Raw genomic sequence first — 19,124 nt, forward strand, 5'->3', positions numbered from 1 at the left:
CGAAAAGGTCACCAGAGGTCAAATTGAGGTCAAGGGTCACCAAGATGCGGGTCGACAATTGGATGACATTGAGGCAACTCCCAACCCAAACAGACAATTCGTTCTCAAGTTATCGCAAAAATACTAGTTCTTTATCATTAATTGACCTTTGGTGACCTCGGATCACATGACCGTTAAGTTTGAAAATGTTCCCCTAACCAGTTCACAACTTGTCCCAAAATATCAACCTTGTCGCACATTGGCACTGGGAGTTATTGCAGTTTTAATATTTTCGGTTTTTGGACCATAACTGACCTTTGGTGACCTTTGTGAGCACCAAAAACAATAGGGCACACCTTCTCCATATGGCGGATCTAAAGTCCAAGTTTGACCTCAATCCAACATTCCCTTATTGAGATAGAGCGTACCCAAGCGTCACAGACGCACACACACACACACATACACACACACACACACACACACGCCAACCTGACTGCATAGGTTCCTTTTGCTAAAGCAAGGAACCAAAAAACGTTACCAGTTCACTCTGGGCGAAGTAGAGTGAGAGTGTTGAGCTTGTGTGGAGGAGACAGGTTCGCAAGGAGCTAAGTTAATAATTTGCTGTCTAACTTCAGATTTCTGGCCAAGCTTTATATCAGTACCATACAACAGCTTAATCCTGTTTTAATGTACATAGTCAACAGAAGCCTGAGTTCTCAATATGCAACTTATGTATGTATGTATGTATATGTGATCTTCCCGCAAGCAGGAACTCGCGAAAGAAGCCATGGAGGCTTGTAGACTCGCAAGCTGACCGAAGCCAATCTCTCGGCACACATCCATTTAACGTCCATGTCAGGAAGTTGTTATTGAACAACACCCTTGCCAGACGACACACATTGCTGTCGGCGGGGAATCGAACCGGGGATCTCATGACTGGGAGACGCCGGCGTTAACCACTAGGCTATACACTCCGCGAGGCCACTTATAGGCCATGCATGGACATGCCAACGAGCCTACTGTCCCCTTCCCATTGCTCATGGTGGTATTTACTGTACAGTTGTGTGGTTTTGATTCTACAGGTCCTTTTGCCATCACAAATGTGTCTCTTTAGCCCACAGAGAAAACTAACTGAGAACCACCAATCTACTGTACAGTAATTGTGCAAGGCTGAAAACTCCCCAAACCCCAGGACTGATCCTCTACCCTCATGCATATAACTTCTAACCCTATTCTAGTCTCTCTGCTGAACATAATCACCAACTTACAACCCTTAACGACATATTTTAATGTTCACACCTGAGCATAACTTTAGTTCCGAGCTATGGAAGGGCTGTACATTACTCTACCAGGTAATTCTGGATGCAAAAGCTTTGTGAAATCGTAGATAACTTCTGAATATCACTGCATTTTCGGAAGGAAGAGAAAGTGGGTGCCTGCGAGAAGGTGGGTCACAGAGAGTGCAGTACTGATAAAATGTTTACTTACTGTACAGTACAGTAATTTTATAGGATACGTAAAATGGACAGTGTGTTTGTCGAGTGGAGACAAGTAGGTCAGGGGTAGGAACAAAGTAAATAATGAGTGAGTCAACACATTTGATTAAAATTGTACAGTTTAATGATGACTGGTATAGATCTGTGAAATCATTGCAAACTTACTGCATATTTGGAAGGGAGAGGAATTAGCTGGTTACGTGAAGGAGACTAACAGAGAGCGCAGTGTTAATAAAATATTGCCTACTGTACTTTGTGGGTAGGAAGAGTACATATATGTAGACTGAACATGGGTATAAAGTGATGAGCAAAATCAAAAATGGAATTGATTAAAATTCCAGATTTATCATAATTATTGTAGTTTGTAAGTCATTAATTAATATCATCTAATTGAGTAATGACAGCTGCTATGTGGTATACTTTATACTGCTAATTTGTTCATAATAGAAATGAATAATATCATAATAAATATAATTTATTTGATTTATGTAGCGCTTTATACCAGCAATAGGTCTCAAAGTGCTTTACGGACATTATATAATTACCCCTGGTCAATGATAACCTGTCCCAGAAACAATCCCTCCAGGGAGCTACAATATACTGTACTGCACCCAATGACAAGTAACCTCACAGGTACTCATTTAACCCCTGGGTGAAGAGAGGCAATTGAGATAAAACATCTTGCCCAAAGACACAACATAATGAACTAGGCAGGAATCGAACCAGCAATCCTTGGGTCACAAGTCCGATGCCTTAGCCTATTGTCCACCATACTCTTACAGTATATGATGGCAGTATCTGTGATTATCTCACATATCAGTATCATAAAAGCACAAACTATGTCTCTAACCATCAAGCAGAATAGGAGTCTAGGGGCCTGAACTGGTAATGACCTTGAATATATCCCATCAGCAGCGTCATTTATGTTACTCGCACATTTCAATTAGTCTAGTGTGCACTGAACTTGCTTGAATTAATCTCTTCCTCTATTCAATTCCCAATTGGGTGGGGGGGGGGGGGAGGGAGGAGGGATTATTAATTCATATCAGATATACCTAATATTAACCCCATGGGGAAATTGTACCTTGAGAGTAACATGATTGTATGCTTTATTGCACGCAAACAATTTCCTAGAAACAAAAAGCCTTCAGGGGATGAAACTGAACTGAACTGTTTCTGATCTGAATGTTTAAGTTAGATCTGCAGGATAATATTTAGGTGCAGTAGTGACAAAACCATACTGTTGATAAATATTGGCCATATTGCTTATGCTTTCACAATGTCACAAGGATTACTCCAGTATGTGGCTTACTGTACCGCTGATCAAATACCTTTGTACATATTGATAGCCCAAAGATGCCTGATGAACATTAAAGTTCACAAAGAGAACAGACACAGTTTAACATGTATGTCAGTACAGTAATTCTTGTTTTGACTTATTATTGTAACTTGGATGTACATGCAGTACTCTAAAATGTCATTTCGTAACTTTAAAGGAGAAAAAATTGTGTTCCCAACATTCTCAAATTGGTACGCACTGAGCAGTGCCATTGTTTGTTTTAAATTCCATAGAGGGTGCACAGTATCAAAAGTATACCAGTTCAGATCTAGACACCGTAAAGCGAGAGTGCTGAGATTTTGAGGAGACAGGTGAGTGAGGAGTGATTTGAACATTCAGTATATGTATCTTCCCATCATCCTTTTTTTGTGCATGTAGTAATTTTTTTTAAATTTTTTATTTTATTTGTAACTTTGTAGCATATATGCTCAACAAAAATCTATGTAATATTCTAACATATATCGGATATACCCCTCATTCTATCTAACCAAGATTCGTTTTGCAGTCATAAACCCTTTGGCTGTACCAATGTACTGATTTTAAGTTAAACCGTATTAAATCTATTATGAAAATGTCTCTGTCTCACAAATTTAATGGATTACTTTTATTTTCCAATTACTACAAAACTTTTGAAATTAATGTGGATTTTTTTTTTAAATCTCTGTTGCAAATTTGGTGGGAATCAAAGTAACAGATGTTTTCAGATACCTGACAGTATATCTCTTCCTTTAACAGTGGAGATTGGCACCACCCAGCCTGTGAAAACATTTTGATGCGAAAGGCAGCTTTATGAAGCACTCGACATGATCATTCTTGACTGTTTACTGAGTAGAAACGAAAGGCTCTGTACTCCTTGTTCGACTTGCTATCATTTTATGCCCAATAAAAGGCTCGAGTGCGAAAGCTTTCCACTCACTGAAATTATCTACTGCCAATCCTGGTTTATGTCACTCTCAGTTTAAAATGAACGTTCGGTGAACACGTCCTGTATACCCTTTAGGGCCTTCACGCAGCTTTACAGACTTAAATGTGGGAAACTTGAGATTTTCATTCATGAGAAATGCCTTGAGGTTTATACAGTTACCAACATATTTTTGCCTTCAGGGACGAGGATATAGTGAAGATGTTTACTGTTGCACCCATTTCCCAATCGCACTCCTTCCAGGAGAATGCATGATGAAAACACATTGTGATATCATGGTTGATGATGAACACCATATAAAGCACGCAGAGAAACCACTACACAGTAGTGCATCTATATATGCCCACGACACAGACAGTACCGTGACCATAGAAGTATGACGGAGTTGATATCATTAAAATGAGATGAGTAAGACCTCCGGCTATTACTGAATTAAAGTGTTCAGTCTTCAATCATTTGCTCCCGAACAGTTTTTTTTACCAGGAAAAAGGTGAAATGATCGGTACAAGTGAGTGCATAAATCATGTCTGTATATATATGTCTACTGTAGAACAGCAGAACACACAGAACTGAGAGCAGAGTAAGTGAAGAGTAATGTGCAACCTCTCCTACGGTGGAGCCAGAGAGTCTCAAGAGTCCTGGATCTTCCCTAGGAATCGACGAACCCACCGTATAATCGATAAAGCCATCGCTGGCTGTGGCCATTTTGCAATATAAATAGCCAGGGTAAATGGAATCTATGGGCTACTATGGAATGTTGCTGACCACTTTCAAGAGCTATGTAATTCTATAAGGCAGTATGAACAGATGACTAATGGTTCTCGAAGCTGGCGGGGCTTAATGAGATCTGGGAATCTGATGAAAAACTTGATCATGCTCTGTATGAACTGTGCAGGTCAAACGGTAGACCTACATTGTATTGTTAGTCTACTGTATGGCTGCCTGTGAATTGAGGTATAGATACCATTCTGGAAATTCTGAAAAATTCTGAAAAGTTAACATCTAACACGATGAAACAGAGCAAGTACAATATTGACGATTACTGTAGTAGACAGATTTATACAAATGTACAAAAATACAAACTTGTCTCAAGTGCCTAACTTAAAAAGTTTTCTACTAAATCAGCATAAAGCTAAGCAACATAGCATACTCTACAGGTACATTTACAGTGACATGATACAGTAGGTGAACCAAACTTTTAATGTTATTTTACTAAAATGAGTTGAAGTTGATCTTGATGGATACTTTTTTAACCTGATATGTATGTTACAAGCTCTTCTATAGGGCATTTATTACTTGATGACAGTGCTACTGTACCATACAGAACATGCATGTGTACTACAGGACAGCATGAAATGAGTACAAACCTACAAAGACAAGTACAGTACTGTACAGTATTAGGTGCAGCTAGATGCTAGAACACGATGAGTGCATGGAATGGACTCGTACAATAAGGTCATGTCATATAGGCAGGTCATTTAATTCATAGGGCAGCGATGGGGAACTTAATTACTCAGGAACCCAAATGTAAACCTTGTGAATTCCTACTCATTCCAAACAATGTTTACTTGTGGAGGAAGTTGTAATGAGGAGAGTCCAAAACTGACAAGCTATACTACAGGTACAGTAGTAGTGACTAAGCAGGTCTTAATTATTTAAAGGACCTACAGTAATCTACACATTTTAAGCAGCAAATTCAGAACAATAATACTAATTTCCTAATCATCAATTAGGTACAGGTAAAAATACTGACAGGTGACACTGCTATAATTATCAGTGACCTTCAATGACCTTGACCTTCACAGTCCATACATAACCTCTTCACTGTTTGAAGTACAGGGAACAATCCACTTTTTGTTTCTACAATACTGTTTAGACATTTATGAAATTAAGTTGCACTCATTAATTAAATACTGAAAAATGCTACGTTTTTTTTATTCGAAAAGTGCTTAATTTTCATCTACGTAACAGTTTGACCACTTTCATATAGCATTGTACTACAGTGTGTGATACAAGATACATTATTTCCCGAAGCTTTTGATGTTTGTGATATTTCCTCTCATAACTAAATACTGAATATGCTACGGTTCTGTAATTCTACCACTTGCTTGAAAATTTCCATTTTTGTAGCAATTTGGCAATATTTTCAGTAGCATTTCATATATATACACATTTAACCATAAATATACATAATCCTGGACCTCTAAAGAATGCTTTGTAATAGAGACTCACTTCTCTGCAAGCTGATGAACTGTTCATGTAACGCTTCGGTCATTAACGGGTCCGGTAACTCCCGAAGGAAGAGTTTAAGAAGTCCTGCTACTGCCATGATATCTCCTGCTTCACTCAAGTCGGCGTCCTGTGACTTGTCAAACTTGGACTTCATTTTATCCACCGCCTTCGTGCTACCGTTGATACGGAATATGCCCTCTTGGTTTAAACCTGGAATCAAAATTTTAAATGAAGTAATTTAATGACGCAAACTATGTAGCTTCAATACTGATATATTATGCACTCTATGAAAAGATTCACACATATATATATGGTCTGCACAGTATTAAAAATCTATAGGTCACAGAGAGCAAAGAGTTTATACAATCATATCAGATTATACAACAGGATATTCTACAGTAGAATCATAAAAATTTTGACCAGTGCAAATTTCGCTAAGTAAAATGTGTAGCGTACTTCCTGAGTGGTAGATTTGGAAGGAGAAGCAGGAGGGCAGGTTCCCTGAGAGCGAGGGCACAATGCTAAAACGTTCCAATGTGTCGAACTTAGATAGAGCTATGGGAAAATGCAGCAGATGTGGAATAGGAAACAGGTAAGAAAGGAGCGAAGTAAATCACACTTGAGGACTCCTCTGGAAAGCAGTGCTTATGCACTGAGCAGGACTACTCTCATTAAAGATGACAATTATAAAAAAAAAAAAAAAAAAAAAAAAAATTGTCAGGGGCATGTAGAGCCATATTACGGAGACCAACAGAAATACAAGATATAAAGACAACAATTCTCCTTTTCATACAATATACTCAAGAAGAAATGAAGATTTCAAAATGAAAATGGGAAAGAGAAAGGGAAAAGGGGGGAAGGGGATGCAGTGACATAGCCGTCCCCAGGGCCAGCAATGTCCCTCCAGTCTATGGCAGATTCTAGGCTGCATCAGTCCCTACTCATAGTGTCTGCCAAGGTTAAGTTGTCTGTATTAAACGATTACTTATCAAACTACCTACTACCATGCTGTGTGTCCTTTACTACTCACACTAATTAGACATGAAATGTACTCATATTAGCTGGCAACATTGTAATTTGTACTCACAACCTGGTACTACTCAGACATTTGGTACTCGCACTATACACTACACTCCTGCAAAGACCTATAGGGTCAGTCACCGTAAAAGTTCATACCCCTTTGAGCTACACCACATAAGTGTTGCATTTCACAAACAGCCAATACACTGGAACATCTTCAATTCACACGGGTCTGTAAAGTAACTCTATAACCATGTTTTTAGATTCCATAAAATGTTTGAATATTTTTTCCACCTTCATAAATATGCACATTGATCCACGACAAGACTGGTCGGCAATCTTGACATCTCACATTTAAACTGCCAAAATGTTCCAATTAAGGTGCATCCATGAGATCATAATTATACACAATCTTGACAAAAATAACATGACTTAGCCTACCGTAAGTGTTTGATTGCTATACCAATTATGACTTGATAGTGACACTCCATGATTTATTGTATTTATAAATGGACTGTTAATTCTTTAAGTAATCTGCTTATTATGTAAACAATAGTGTCTCAGTACTTATCAAGCAGAAGTATGATGGGTCTTATATGCTTGATAGGCCCATAAAAGTAGTTGACTTCAACTTCACCCTTGACGAAGATGATTAATGATGGAAAACTGTCCAAAACTCTTTTCTTAGAAGGTGATGCTCCTCTGGTTGCAGACAATTTGACTCTAATACAAGGAAGACATTCCACATCTGTTAATTCAAAACCCATCTGGATATCTTGTTCCTAACAATTGATATCTCTTATATCTGTCTGACTTCTGCTCAACAAAAATTTAGTTACACAGTGGGTATTCTATGATACCACTTTGGGATATATGTAGACAGTAACTTTTTCTACAATTTAACCTTTCTTTTATGATCATGTTCTTGATTTCTCCAGGGAGCTGCTACTCTAACTAGAGTAGCAGCTCTGATTTCTCACAGAAAACTGATACCACACACCTACTGGTCCACAATCATCCCTCTTCCCATAGCTGGATATGCATGGGCTGAACGAGAGTGCTAGCATTGTGGGGAGACAGGTAAGTGAGGAGTGAAGCAAATATCCCTCTACCCACAGCTGGATATGAGCTGGTTTAATCCCATGCCCAACCTTTTCTCAGGACAAATTGTTGAGCAATGAAACATCGATTGTGAACTACGGGAAGTACTTTTGGTTAATTGTACAGCTGCATGGAGAAATGTACAGTATGAAAAATGGGTTCTTCTAAAGGCATCAGATGCAATTTGAATCCAGAGCTAAAAATACAGTATTATGATGAACACAGCCCAAGAAAGAAGTGAAAATTCCAAACCTTTAAAGTGACATAGTGTCTACATATAACAAATTCCCATACCTGTACCCTAAGCATTGTTTATATTAAGTACTTTACAGTACAAGTTAGTACTGTATCTGAGTGGAGTATGTATTTTAAGTATTGAGCTGTACCTGGCTATAAGCAGGAAAAGCTAAGTCTGTCTGGCCTTATTAATTGTTCTCCTTTGAATGCAATATTAACAGAAACAATCACAGGAAGCAGGATATACTATAGGAATCTCATTTTCGTCGCATTCAAAATGGGGTCATCTCTTTTCTTTTGTTTAAAAGCTAGATAGATTGAGTGGATGAAACACTGTACATCTAAGTAACTGTGCCTTAAGTTAGTTTAAAACAGGAAATATCAAACATGTACTTTATTGGTGGTACTGTACCATGCCCACAGAACTGTGTACCCTGGGTTTAAATGTCAAAGGGCAACCTTTCAGTACTAACCTAGTGCTATTAATACATGTATACTACAATGTACATGTGCAATGTAATACTTTTGATTCTCAGAGTTCAAAATGTACCATTTAGGGTAGAGTAAGGTACAGTGGGATGGCTGCATATCATAACTTTGAATGATCACTATGTGTGGGGTTACCACAATGACATGATGGTGATTGATCATGTCATCACCACTATACAATTTAACTTTTAGACAGGTTTTATGAGGTACCATAGAAATATTATATCTACAGAGGTTTTTCTTTGGGCAGCTTCCCAGCTTGCATGCTGTTGAGCAAGTTTAGGTAGCTAGCTACATCTGTTTCCATGAAATAGTACCTTTCTTATTTTGAGGGGCGGTTTGGTTAATGTGAAAGAAGGACTTTGAATCTTTCTTCTCTATAGTATCAGAATAAGAACAAAAAAAGGTCTGTAAAATGTCATCATATTTGAATGCTCCACAGTATACCATAGCAACTGTTTACAACACATTGCACTTGGAAAATTGTCAAAACAAGTGTGTAATGTGATAATAAAATAATGTAAATCTGTACTTCTACTTGATTGGTCAAAGTTTTATTCCAATTTATGGTGAATTTTGAAAGTGACTTACTTTTTGTAGAAATCTGAATAAGTATCACATCTTCACATCGAAGGTAGATAGCATGAAAGGTATTCATCCCAATGGTCAGGCAGTAGATAATAAATCCACAAAAAAAACGAACAATGTAGACACTTCGGTGGTAGAATGAGAAGGGTGGGCATTGACCGCAGTGGGTCGGTAATAGAGGGCGCACGGTGTTAAAAGGTTACCAGTTCATTCTGGACACGGTAGAACGAGAGTGCTAAGGTTGTGGGGAGACAGGTAAGCAAGGAGCGAAGTAAATTTGAAGATGTAAAATAATTTGCATTCAAAATGACCCAAAAAAGTCAGTGGAGCGTCAATATTAAAGATGGTACAAATTCTCATATTTTTTGGGGCATTTTTCCATTATATATACTGACTGTATAATATCCTCCGGTCGAATACCAGTTTACGTTACCTAAGGGCCTCTAGAGGGAACAAAAGTTAAATATACTACACATGAGTTGGGGGGGGGGGAGGGAAGAGGGGGAGGAGGATCATGACTGCTGTTTTCTCATGGGAATCAACAGTATGGTACTCCAAAGCTACAGGAGAGTTGTGCAGAAGAGAATGTTCCGTTCTTAATCGTTTTTTTGGGGACAACGACTCCATAGGTTTCCCAGGAAACCAACAATACAGCATCCACTGCTAAGGCAGAGAGGAACCTTTTGTTATTCATAGTTGAACATCACAGAATCTTTGCAATTCGATGGTTTGGACACACGTTAAATAAAGCCATCCCGTTAGTCTCCTTCCAGATCTAAATTATGTGGAGCATAAGTAGGTTACCTGGAAACTGATTCATATGTGGTTTAACACGTTCGATATTAGTGGAAGTTATATAGGCAATATAACATCTAATTAGATTATCGGCACACCTGGACGTCCAATAAGTAAGAGATGATATAACAATTATCCTAAACATCCTTTTTCTTAGCCAATTAATTAATAAACTGCTCTATTAAAAGAAACCTACACCGTGTGCACATATGTGTCTTTTATAGGTTTGTACACACATTAGACTGTACATATGTGCTATTGAAAATCCTTTCAGGAAAATGAAATTAGGATCAACCTCTCTTAACGACAATTGACAAGCTGCTTCTCTCTTGATTAGCTGCTTGTTAATGGATCTTTCAAAGATAGCTTATTTATAGCTGTGAACCTGTGACACAGGATGGACGTATGCAATTGAGTGACCTACGGATATTATTTGCTATGTGACCATTTTAAGGCGGCACTTGCATCTCCACATCAGATACTAAAAATGAATGATAACACATTGAGCATAAATCATGATTGTTCGGCTGAGAGGTTCAGTCTCTGAAAATGTTCCTAAATTCAAAACACACGTCACGTCTTGGTGACATTTTCTTGAGGGTTGGACAACTACTCTTGAGGCAGCATCTTGGACAACAAAAATCACAAAGGTATACTGACGACACCCCCCACACACACTCCTTAAAGACAAACAGTCGAGATATTAGGCCCATTTCTGAATACCACCTACAGTATGTTACATAAGTCCCACTGAAATTAATATTTGAACTTGTCAGTGTTATGGGAAGTTGAAATTCAAAAGGATCAGTTTTATTGTTATAGTTAGAATAGAGGAACAAAACTTTATCATACAAGGGTACTAAAACCGATTTGATTGAGGCTGTGGAGGCTACAGTGGATCCTACATCAGTAAATCTTTAAAGGTATGCTGTATTGGCCCCAAATATGCTAGATATTCAAACATGGTTACCTTTGGTCAAAATTCTTAAACTGTTTTCATTACAACCTTCAAGGAAATTTTCCTCACTGGGACATTCAGTCATCTTGTGTGTTCCTTAAAAATGTCTGAGAACAATTTGGAGAGTAAAGACCTCCAGTCCGAAAGTAATTTTTGAAAAATTCTAGCAATTATAGCGTGCTTTAATTTGGGCCTATACTGACTAATGTACCTTTAAGTACGTTGGAAACAAATATTTTACTATTTCGACTTTTACTGAAGCATATATTCTTCCGTATGATGTGATGTACTGGTACAGTACATTTATTTCTCTTATATTGCAGCATAACTGTGTTATTCAGGAAAAATGAAACAATGTGACAGACCATACCAGCACAAGTCCTTCCTTGTTATCAGTAATAGGCAAATAATATACAGTACAGAGAAACATGAAACCACTCAATTCATGAACAGTCCTGGTTAACTGCAGTGACAGATTGAAATAAGTGCTGGTGGGTGGTATAAATTCTTGGCTGATCATATTAAGTTGGGCATTAAAAGTATGACTGGTACATACTACAGTAATGCTGCTCGTTTTAGTCACCAAAACAAAGAAACATGATCTTTGAACTCCAGTATTGAGAGTACTGCATTGGCTGCCATTCAATTAAACAGCAAATCATTTTCAAAATTGTATGCTTTGTTTTAAAATTCTGCATGGCAAGGCAGCAACCTACATGAGTGCACTATTGACATGGCGTTGTAGTGGGAGCATTCTTCGTTCGAAAGCCCCGACCCTTAATCGACCACTAAGTAAATCTAAGATTTATGGTGATAGGAGCTTTTCATATTTGTGCAACATGTCTAAGGAACGCCCTGCTGCTGACACTTTGTCTTTATTAATTAATTAATTTATTGATTGATTGGTTCTTTTAGTTATTTATTTTCTGATTTTGCCTTGACTTCTTTATTCCTAAATTATAACGCTGTACTGTATGTGTCTTATATTTGTAATTTATATTACTTTACTGTAGTTCCATGTAAAGTGCTTGATATAGTCTTTTATGTAAAAGCGCTATGTATTATTATCATAATTATTATTACTATTATTAATATTATTATTATGACTATTTCTATTACACTAAGTATGGTAATTACAGTACATCCATAATGATGATAAATAATTTCCACATACTGTGTGTATTCAGCTGCATGTACTGTAAGGATACTGTTGGTGTAAACTCATTATAAATTAGACAGTAATAATGCAAATTTGGCTTTTAGGCGGCAGAGAGCTTCTCAAGGAGAACAAGTGCTACTCATGTCATCCACCCATGATGCCTCATTCTTGCACAGCAAGTGAGCATAGCAACAGATAAACACAGAATCTGCTTATCTGACTAATCACTATACAATCACAAAATGCCTTGTAACACCTTGGTTCTAGAAACTCTTTCAAACAGTGGCAGTCCACCACAGGTTCTGTTCACACAAAACAAATAAACAATCCGTACAATAAACTATCTAGTCAGTTGAAACAAAGATTTAACTTAATTATAGCACGCTATAACTGCTAGAAGTTTTCAAAAAGTACTTTCCTGGAGGTCTTTACTCTCCAAATTGTGCTCAGACATTGTTCAGGAGCACACAAGATGATTGAATGTCCCAGTTAGAAAAATTTCCTCGAAGGTTGTAATAAAACAGTTTAAGAATTTTGACCAGAGGTGACCATATTTGAATATCTAGCATATTTGGGGCCAATACAGCATACCTTTAAAATTTAAAGGTCCATAGTGAGCATGAGGAGCAACGCAAAGTGGGTTTGGACTTAAAAAGGAAAGAAAATAAATATTTAATTCTTGTAAAGAATATCAATTGACTAATTTGAAATGCTTTGTGAGTTTAAAGTAAACAGTTTATTACATGTGTGCTCTTTCACTGAATGGAGGATAAAAACTAACCAAAATTTCATGTCACTAAATTTTTATCAAAACTTTTGAAAATCAGTGTAACCTTTGCACTGATCAATGGTTGTATATTTTACATTCCCCGGAGACAGTTTCATATATTTCTATAATCTAGATGCGAAAAGCGACGACAAATTTCCTACCAGATCTTGTTAATATCTATATAATTAATAACTGATTAGCTCAAAGACTTGTCGGTTCCAGCCGTAGATCCAACTGTTTTTACAACTCAATTTGGTTCAGAGTGTGATGCGCCCAAAAACAAAAGGCGCCAGTTTTGTCGTAGTCCGTACAGTAAGTGTGAGACAGAGTAGACCACCAAACATGGTACGTGCAAGATGCATTCCATAGAGAGATGGATTAATTCAATACAGATGTTCATCAACAGTAATTAGAGCTGCTACTACTCTTAATCGAAAGTGATATTTGTTCTCAAACATACCTACCCATTGACGAGCTACAGTAAAATGGTGTAGTGACGCTGTATACCTCACGACTATATAAATTTGAATGTGGTGTTCAGATCTCGAAATTCAGACTATTTACTGACTAAATGCCTACAGGTGCCGTTTGCACGGTAGAAGAAAATATGCACTGGTATTTTTCTGCCAGTGCAAGTTGATTTTTGGTTTTTGTGTATTAATTTCAGGTAAATGCAATTGAAGGAATTTGATTTTAGCGATTAGGTTTCTTGATGGTCTGGTAGATTTTTATATCAAGTGGCTTAAATTAGGGAAATTCTGGGCCTGGTGTTATTAGATAAACATAATTTACCATAACTAGATATCCTCCACACAATGTTTTCCTTCTTTAATGGTGAATCATTTACTTTATATTCAAATCCTTTTTATCTATTTCAATCTTCCATACTTATTTTAACCTTCTGATAGCTATAGGTACTGTACTCTACAAGCTTACATTTGTCTTGTGTGGGGAAGACCGCCAAACATCCTTAAAACTAACGTTTATTCCACTGTGACGGTGAGGCCAATCTAAGGTATGGGTTAATTTGTTTACACGATAGGATATTATATTCGCAACCTCTCTGTCTGGCGATCGCTTCGATTGTATACATCATACATCATCAACAAAAGGCGTCATCCTCCACTGTCATACTAGATGCGGGAGTGCACTCGCCGTTACACTGCTATGAACACGCTTTTCATATCCTGTCTGCTCTACTTTCAATTCTGCTGGGCTTCCGTGCTTGGGTGCTCGCATAATGATGTAACATTACTAAGCAATCAAGCAGTCGAATCTTTTCCTTCGGAAGTGTCTAATTGTACGAACTGCTTACAATTACAACCGAGAAAATATTCTCTTCTGATGCCACATGTTTGCAATTAATGTTAATTAATGTTAAAGTACATGTGCAGTGCTTGGAATTGTAAATAATGTGCATGTGCAGCGCTTACAAAAATAATAGATAAATAAGTAGATAATAAATGAAACTAAATGAAATCAGAAACCAATTTTGAAACACAATAAAACTTTGAACTTGATATAAATGGAATTGTTTTAGTTTTATTTGACTCCACATTTGATTCTTTGTTGTCTATTATTCACCAGGGATAAGCTTGTGTTCAATAATGTTCAGACAATTTTCACTGTTACTGTACACACAGTCAGACCTTCAAAGGGTCTTCCTGACAACGAAAAACCTCACATCAAGAAAAAGAGCAGATCATCAACAACTGGAGACTAAAATACAAATTTACAACATTTGACGTGAAGAAAAGCAACGAAAGAAGTCAGTGTCTGGAGTAAGGTGTGAACATGTGACCTCGAGAATCCACAAGTCACATGCTCTACCACCTGAGGCTATGCAGTTCTAAATTGGTGGTAATCTTCCACTACCCTTTTCTAAGATAGAGGTCACACTATCTTGCATTTACTGTGTATTGTAACGCAATGATCACAGACTCCAGCTTCATTCTATATGACTCGAAATGCAACAGGAAAGGCACCAACTTGGCTTTTTGTTTAAATGTACAGTGTTTTGAAAAGAATATTAAGAACCAAACACTGACTGGGAATTTATATTTAGCAGCCAGCAAACAAAGAAACTTCTAGTGATTCCTTGCCACCTTATGTAATATAAAATGCCATAGTAGCACATGCAAACAATATTGTTAAAAGTGTCCACTGTAATAAACTGACTTGAGGTGATCACCAATGTTCTTGCATTAATGTGGACCTTAGCCTATCAATTAAGTGAAGTTCATCCAACCTTCATATTTGCAGTTATCTGGTTTGTAAGGTTTACAGAATTTGACATCTGTTGATCTCAAATGGCTTAATTTCAGTAGCCATACTGTGCTCAGCTAAGTTTGAGGGAAGGGGAAGGGGGTGGGGAGGACAGAGGGGCATCTACATGTTTAACTAATCGTAAGACACCTTTCTTGTAATTCTTGTAAGAGCAATTTTACTTTGCACTAGACGATAGTTGTCCGCTTCTATTTGATCTGGCTTGACTTGGACAGTTTCTAAATACTAACTATGACATCAACTCTGTCAGAGCAACAGCTCCATCAAACTATATCCATCCACTTATGATGAATCTATTGGGCCAACAAAAGGTCGGCTAGATTCAAATCCTTATATCCAGCTCCATTTATAACAGTGATGAAGCTATAAGTGGACATTTGATCCACAGCAGGTTGTCTGTTTCGGATGTTTAATACTTCAGGTTTAAGGGAAGAGGGGGAAAAAAAATACTGAAATTACAGAGACGAGGCCAAGGTTCTAAAGAGGATGTTCTAGCAAACACATAGGAGGCCACAAGTGTCTGTTCCAATTTTTTTGGGGGGTTTTGGTTTTTTTGTTGTTGAGAGGACTTGGAAAATTAATGAACAAACTCATTGGATTTTTTGGAAATCTAATCGTTATGAATCAATCACCTAGTTTAGACAGCCAACTTCCTGACACTTGACACCGTGCATGCTGATGAGGGATGACTGTCAACACAGTCAAAACATTATACTATGTATAGTACTTAGAATCAAAACTACCAGATCCTAAACAGTACCTCAAAGTTTTTTTTTTCCCTCTCTTCTTCTGATGAATCACTAAAACTAAAGATCACACAAACAAAATTCATTCGTTCAAGAGGAAGTAATATTTTTTTTTAAATAATTTTTTTTTTTCATGTCTAGTGCTTTTGATAATCTGTGATGCCTGGCGAATGGGAAGTAGATACTTGATGAGAAAATCAGCTACGAAAGTGGCATAATGGCAGTACAGAAACCAAAAGCCAGTAATCAGAAAATGATAGTGGGATAAATGTACTGTACACATCAATGTGTATTAAAACTCAGAGTAGCGTACAATATGCACTTGTGCCAAAAGTTGGGAAACATGTCCTGAGTAGAAAGAATATTGAATCATGTCTTAAATGATTTTCAAATTGCAAACAGAAAGAAGTGCCAGAAAAGAAGAGACAAAAAATAATTGTACGCACTGAATACTTTAAGAACTCAAGAAAATTCCTGTTTACAATTTTTTTTTTACACATTTGTACACCTTACGCCACTAAAAATTGAAAATGTTATCCTTGATTCATAGTTACCGTTGGCTTGTAGATGTTGCACAATTTTCTCCACGATATGGGGAACCATAAGCTGTCCATTCTGAGACCGTATCAGCTCTGTTAATGGAATACCAAAGGTCCCTTTGGTTGCCTTCCTTCTGATACTGGCAGGAGAACGCAGTATCTTCTGCATGGTGGTTACTTACAGGGAGGCCGTCTCCCTATAAAACCCTGAAATTTAGAGAATGATCGAATTTAAGTATCATATACTGTCTAAAAGAGCATGACTGAGTGATGGAGACCTTCTCTGCCCAGAAAACATTTTTAACAAAAAATCATGCAAATTAAATTGCACTGTAAAAACAAGATTTATTTAAAATGTATGAATCCTTGATATATATATTTTTTATTCATAGCTTTTAAATGCTCAAAGTAAGGGGATGGTACACTTCAAATGCACTGGTTTTGTATTCTGACTGAGGACTTGAACAACCCCATCCTCAGAAGAGTTCTATTTTTCAGGGTAAGGGGGGGGGGGGTATTGTTTAGGTTAGGGCACATGGATTTGAACAATGGAAAAAACAATGGAGTCCTCCATTTGAGTGTAAAACACGCCTGTGTGTATCTGCGGTGGAGTGATGATAAAATGATACACTGTATGCATCTATGCGTGAGGAGACAGGTATATCAGTAGCCAGGTACATCAGGACGCAAAATAAATCACGTCTTTATAGTACCATACATACCATATATATACACAAACAACAGGTATAAACTCAAAAACATATCTGAGCAATTGATATGTTTCTGAACAAGTCATTTCAGTACCCTTTGGAATGAATTGAATGCCAATGCTTCGACAACAGACATCTCTTCTTGCTCACACACACACACTGACACTCATGCACAGACATACGCACACACACACAATTCCTCACATTTCTGATGTGGAGTGAAGTACAGTATATATCTCATCTCCCTATACATTATATGTAGGGAGATGAGATCATAAATGTTCTTCATACCATCATCTGTCAAACCAATTATCTTCATTTCACAGCTCTCTACCTGAAATATCCGGAACGAGCACGGTGCAGATAAATTTGTCTTTTACAGTATCTTGTGGTATGCTTTTGCACATGATTTCTTCATTACCTTTAGGAGCAAAACTGTAGCAGTAAGTAAAAACATACATGTCTTACTTCTGATATTAATTGTGCCGAGAACTCAGACATGTACATCCTGTTGTCATATATATATGAAATATGAAAATATGAAATGACCTTCGAAATGGTGATGTACTTTAAGTGCATCGATGGCATTTAGTGCATCGCTGCATTTAATGAATATTGTCAAAGAAGCGAACCAGACTGCTATCACTTTCAGGGCCGTCGTAAAAATAAAAAACAATTGGTGTTAACATACAGTAAGAATTTTGTCCTCCTGTTTCTTTTCTTTCTTTGATCGAAAGATTTCAGTGCACTTGGTAATTGTTTTCTGCAGAAAGATGAAATAATATCTATTCTCCTTTGTGAACCGGTCAAGCTTCAATGATTTACGTACATGTCTGATGTGGGAGAATTAGCCTGGAAGTATATCCCCATGCAGCAGGATTAATCACTTCACACCTACATAGGTTCGCTTAATTGCTTTGTCGAGTCCTAGCACCTGATCTCCAGGGAAAGCAATCATTCAAGAAAGGACAATCAGCGTTAACATCTTCTACCAATTCATCAATAGATCTATTAAAGAAAGGGTAACTATGTACAGTAACATACATGTATCTCACATAGTTGATCATGCAGGGGGCATGAAGCAATTTAGAATTGCATTCAGCATTTGATTTAATCTTCAGTCAGTTTTATTCAAGGTTTTACTATAGCATTGAGTATTTGAGAAATTGTCCCACTTCGGTGGCACTGTACCAAACCATACTCAAATGTTCATTGCAGAAAGACCTGTATCTGAAGACACTGTCTGATACTTTGGCAAGTGGCAACCAAACTTAAACCTCACTAACTGTACAGACGACGTGTGTTACTGATGGAATAAGGCCTCAGTTTCAAAGTGTCCAAAAGAAACAATTTAAACCAGTACACAAATTATTGCTATATACCTGATAATATAAGGGGTACAGTAATATGCAGTAATATAAGGGTGTACAGGGGAATAGGAATAATGTACTTATGAGCAGACGAACGCTTGCAGGCATACAGATAGACTTCTCCCAGACTAAGAGATATACAGCTGTGTGTAAATATTGCTTGGGTGAGGAAAAGACACAACGTTTAATACAACCAGCTAACAGCTTCAATACCGTTCATGATGGATCAATCCATAAATTAGGGGTACAATTTATTTCTCGGTATACAGTAGGTGGTCTCTTACTTAAATATTGCACACACGGTAGAGGAAAATGTACACAGATTATTAAAAGGCAAAGCTAGTGTGTCTGAGCATCTAGCTATTTGACAAGAGATTAGGTTTTATTGT

General features: G+C 37.4%; 1 protein-coding gene and 1 long non-coding RNA gene across 5 annotated transcripts in view; one reads left to right on the forward strand and one right to left on the reverse strand.

Annotated features, from left to right (window-relative positions):
- Positions 1-19,124, reverse strand: part of LOC139968786 (protein FAM13A-like) — an 81,628-nt gene that overhangs the window by 47,739 nt on the left and 14,765 nt on the right. For all 4 annotated transcript variants that reach the window (XM_071973166.1, XM_071973167.1, XM_071973165.1 and 1 more), the window contains exons 2-3: positions 16,671-16,862; positions 5,969-6,178 (exon numbers count right to left, since the gene is read on the reverse strand). In XM_071973166.1, the coding sequence (XP_071829267.1) occupies positions 5,969-6,178; positions 16,671-16,824 (364 nt within the window). In that variant the 5' untranslated portion in view covers positions 16,825-16,862. The remainder of the gene's footprint in view (positions 1-5,968; positions 6,179-16,670; positions 16,863-19,124) is intronic.
- LOC139968790 (uncharacterized) lies at positions 512-3,921 on the forward strand. Its single transcript, XR_011793534.1, has 2 exons — positions 512-3,125; positions 3,550-3,921. It is a non-coding gene; the product is annotated as an uncharacterized lncRNA (long non-coding RNA).

The sequence above is a fragment of the Apostichopus japonicus genome, chromosome 6 (assembly GCF_037975245.1).
Source record: "Apostichopus japonicus isolate 1M-3 chromosome 6, ASM3797524v1, whole genome shotgun sequence".
Classification (NCBI taxonomy): Eukaryota; Metazoa; Echinodermata; class Holothuroidea; order Aspidochirotida; family Stichopodidae; genus Apostichopus; species Apostichopus japonicus.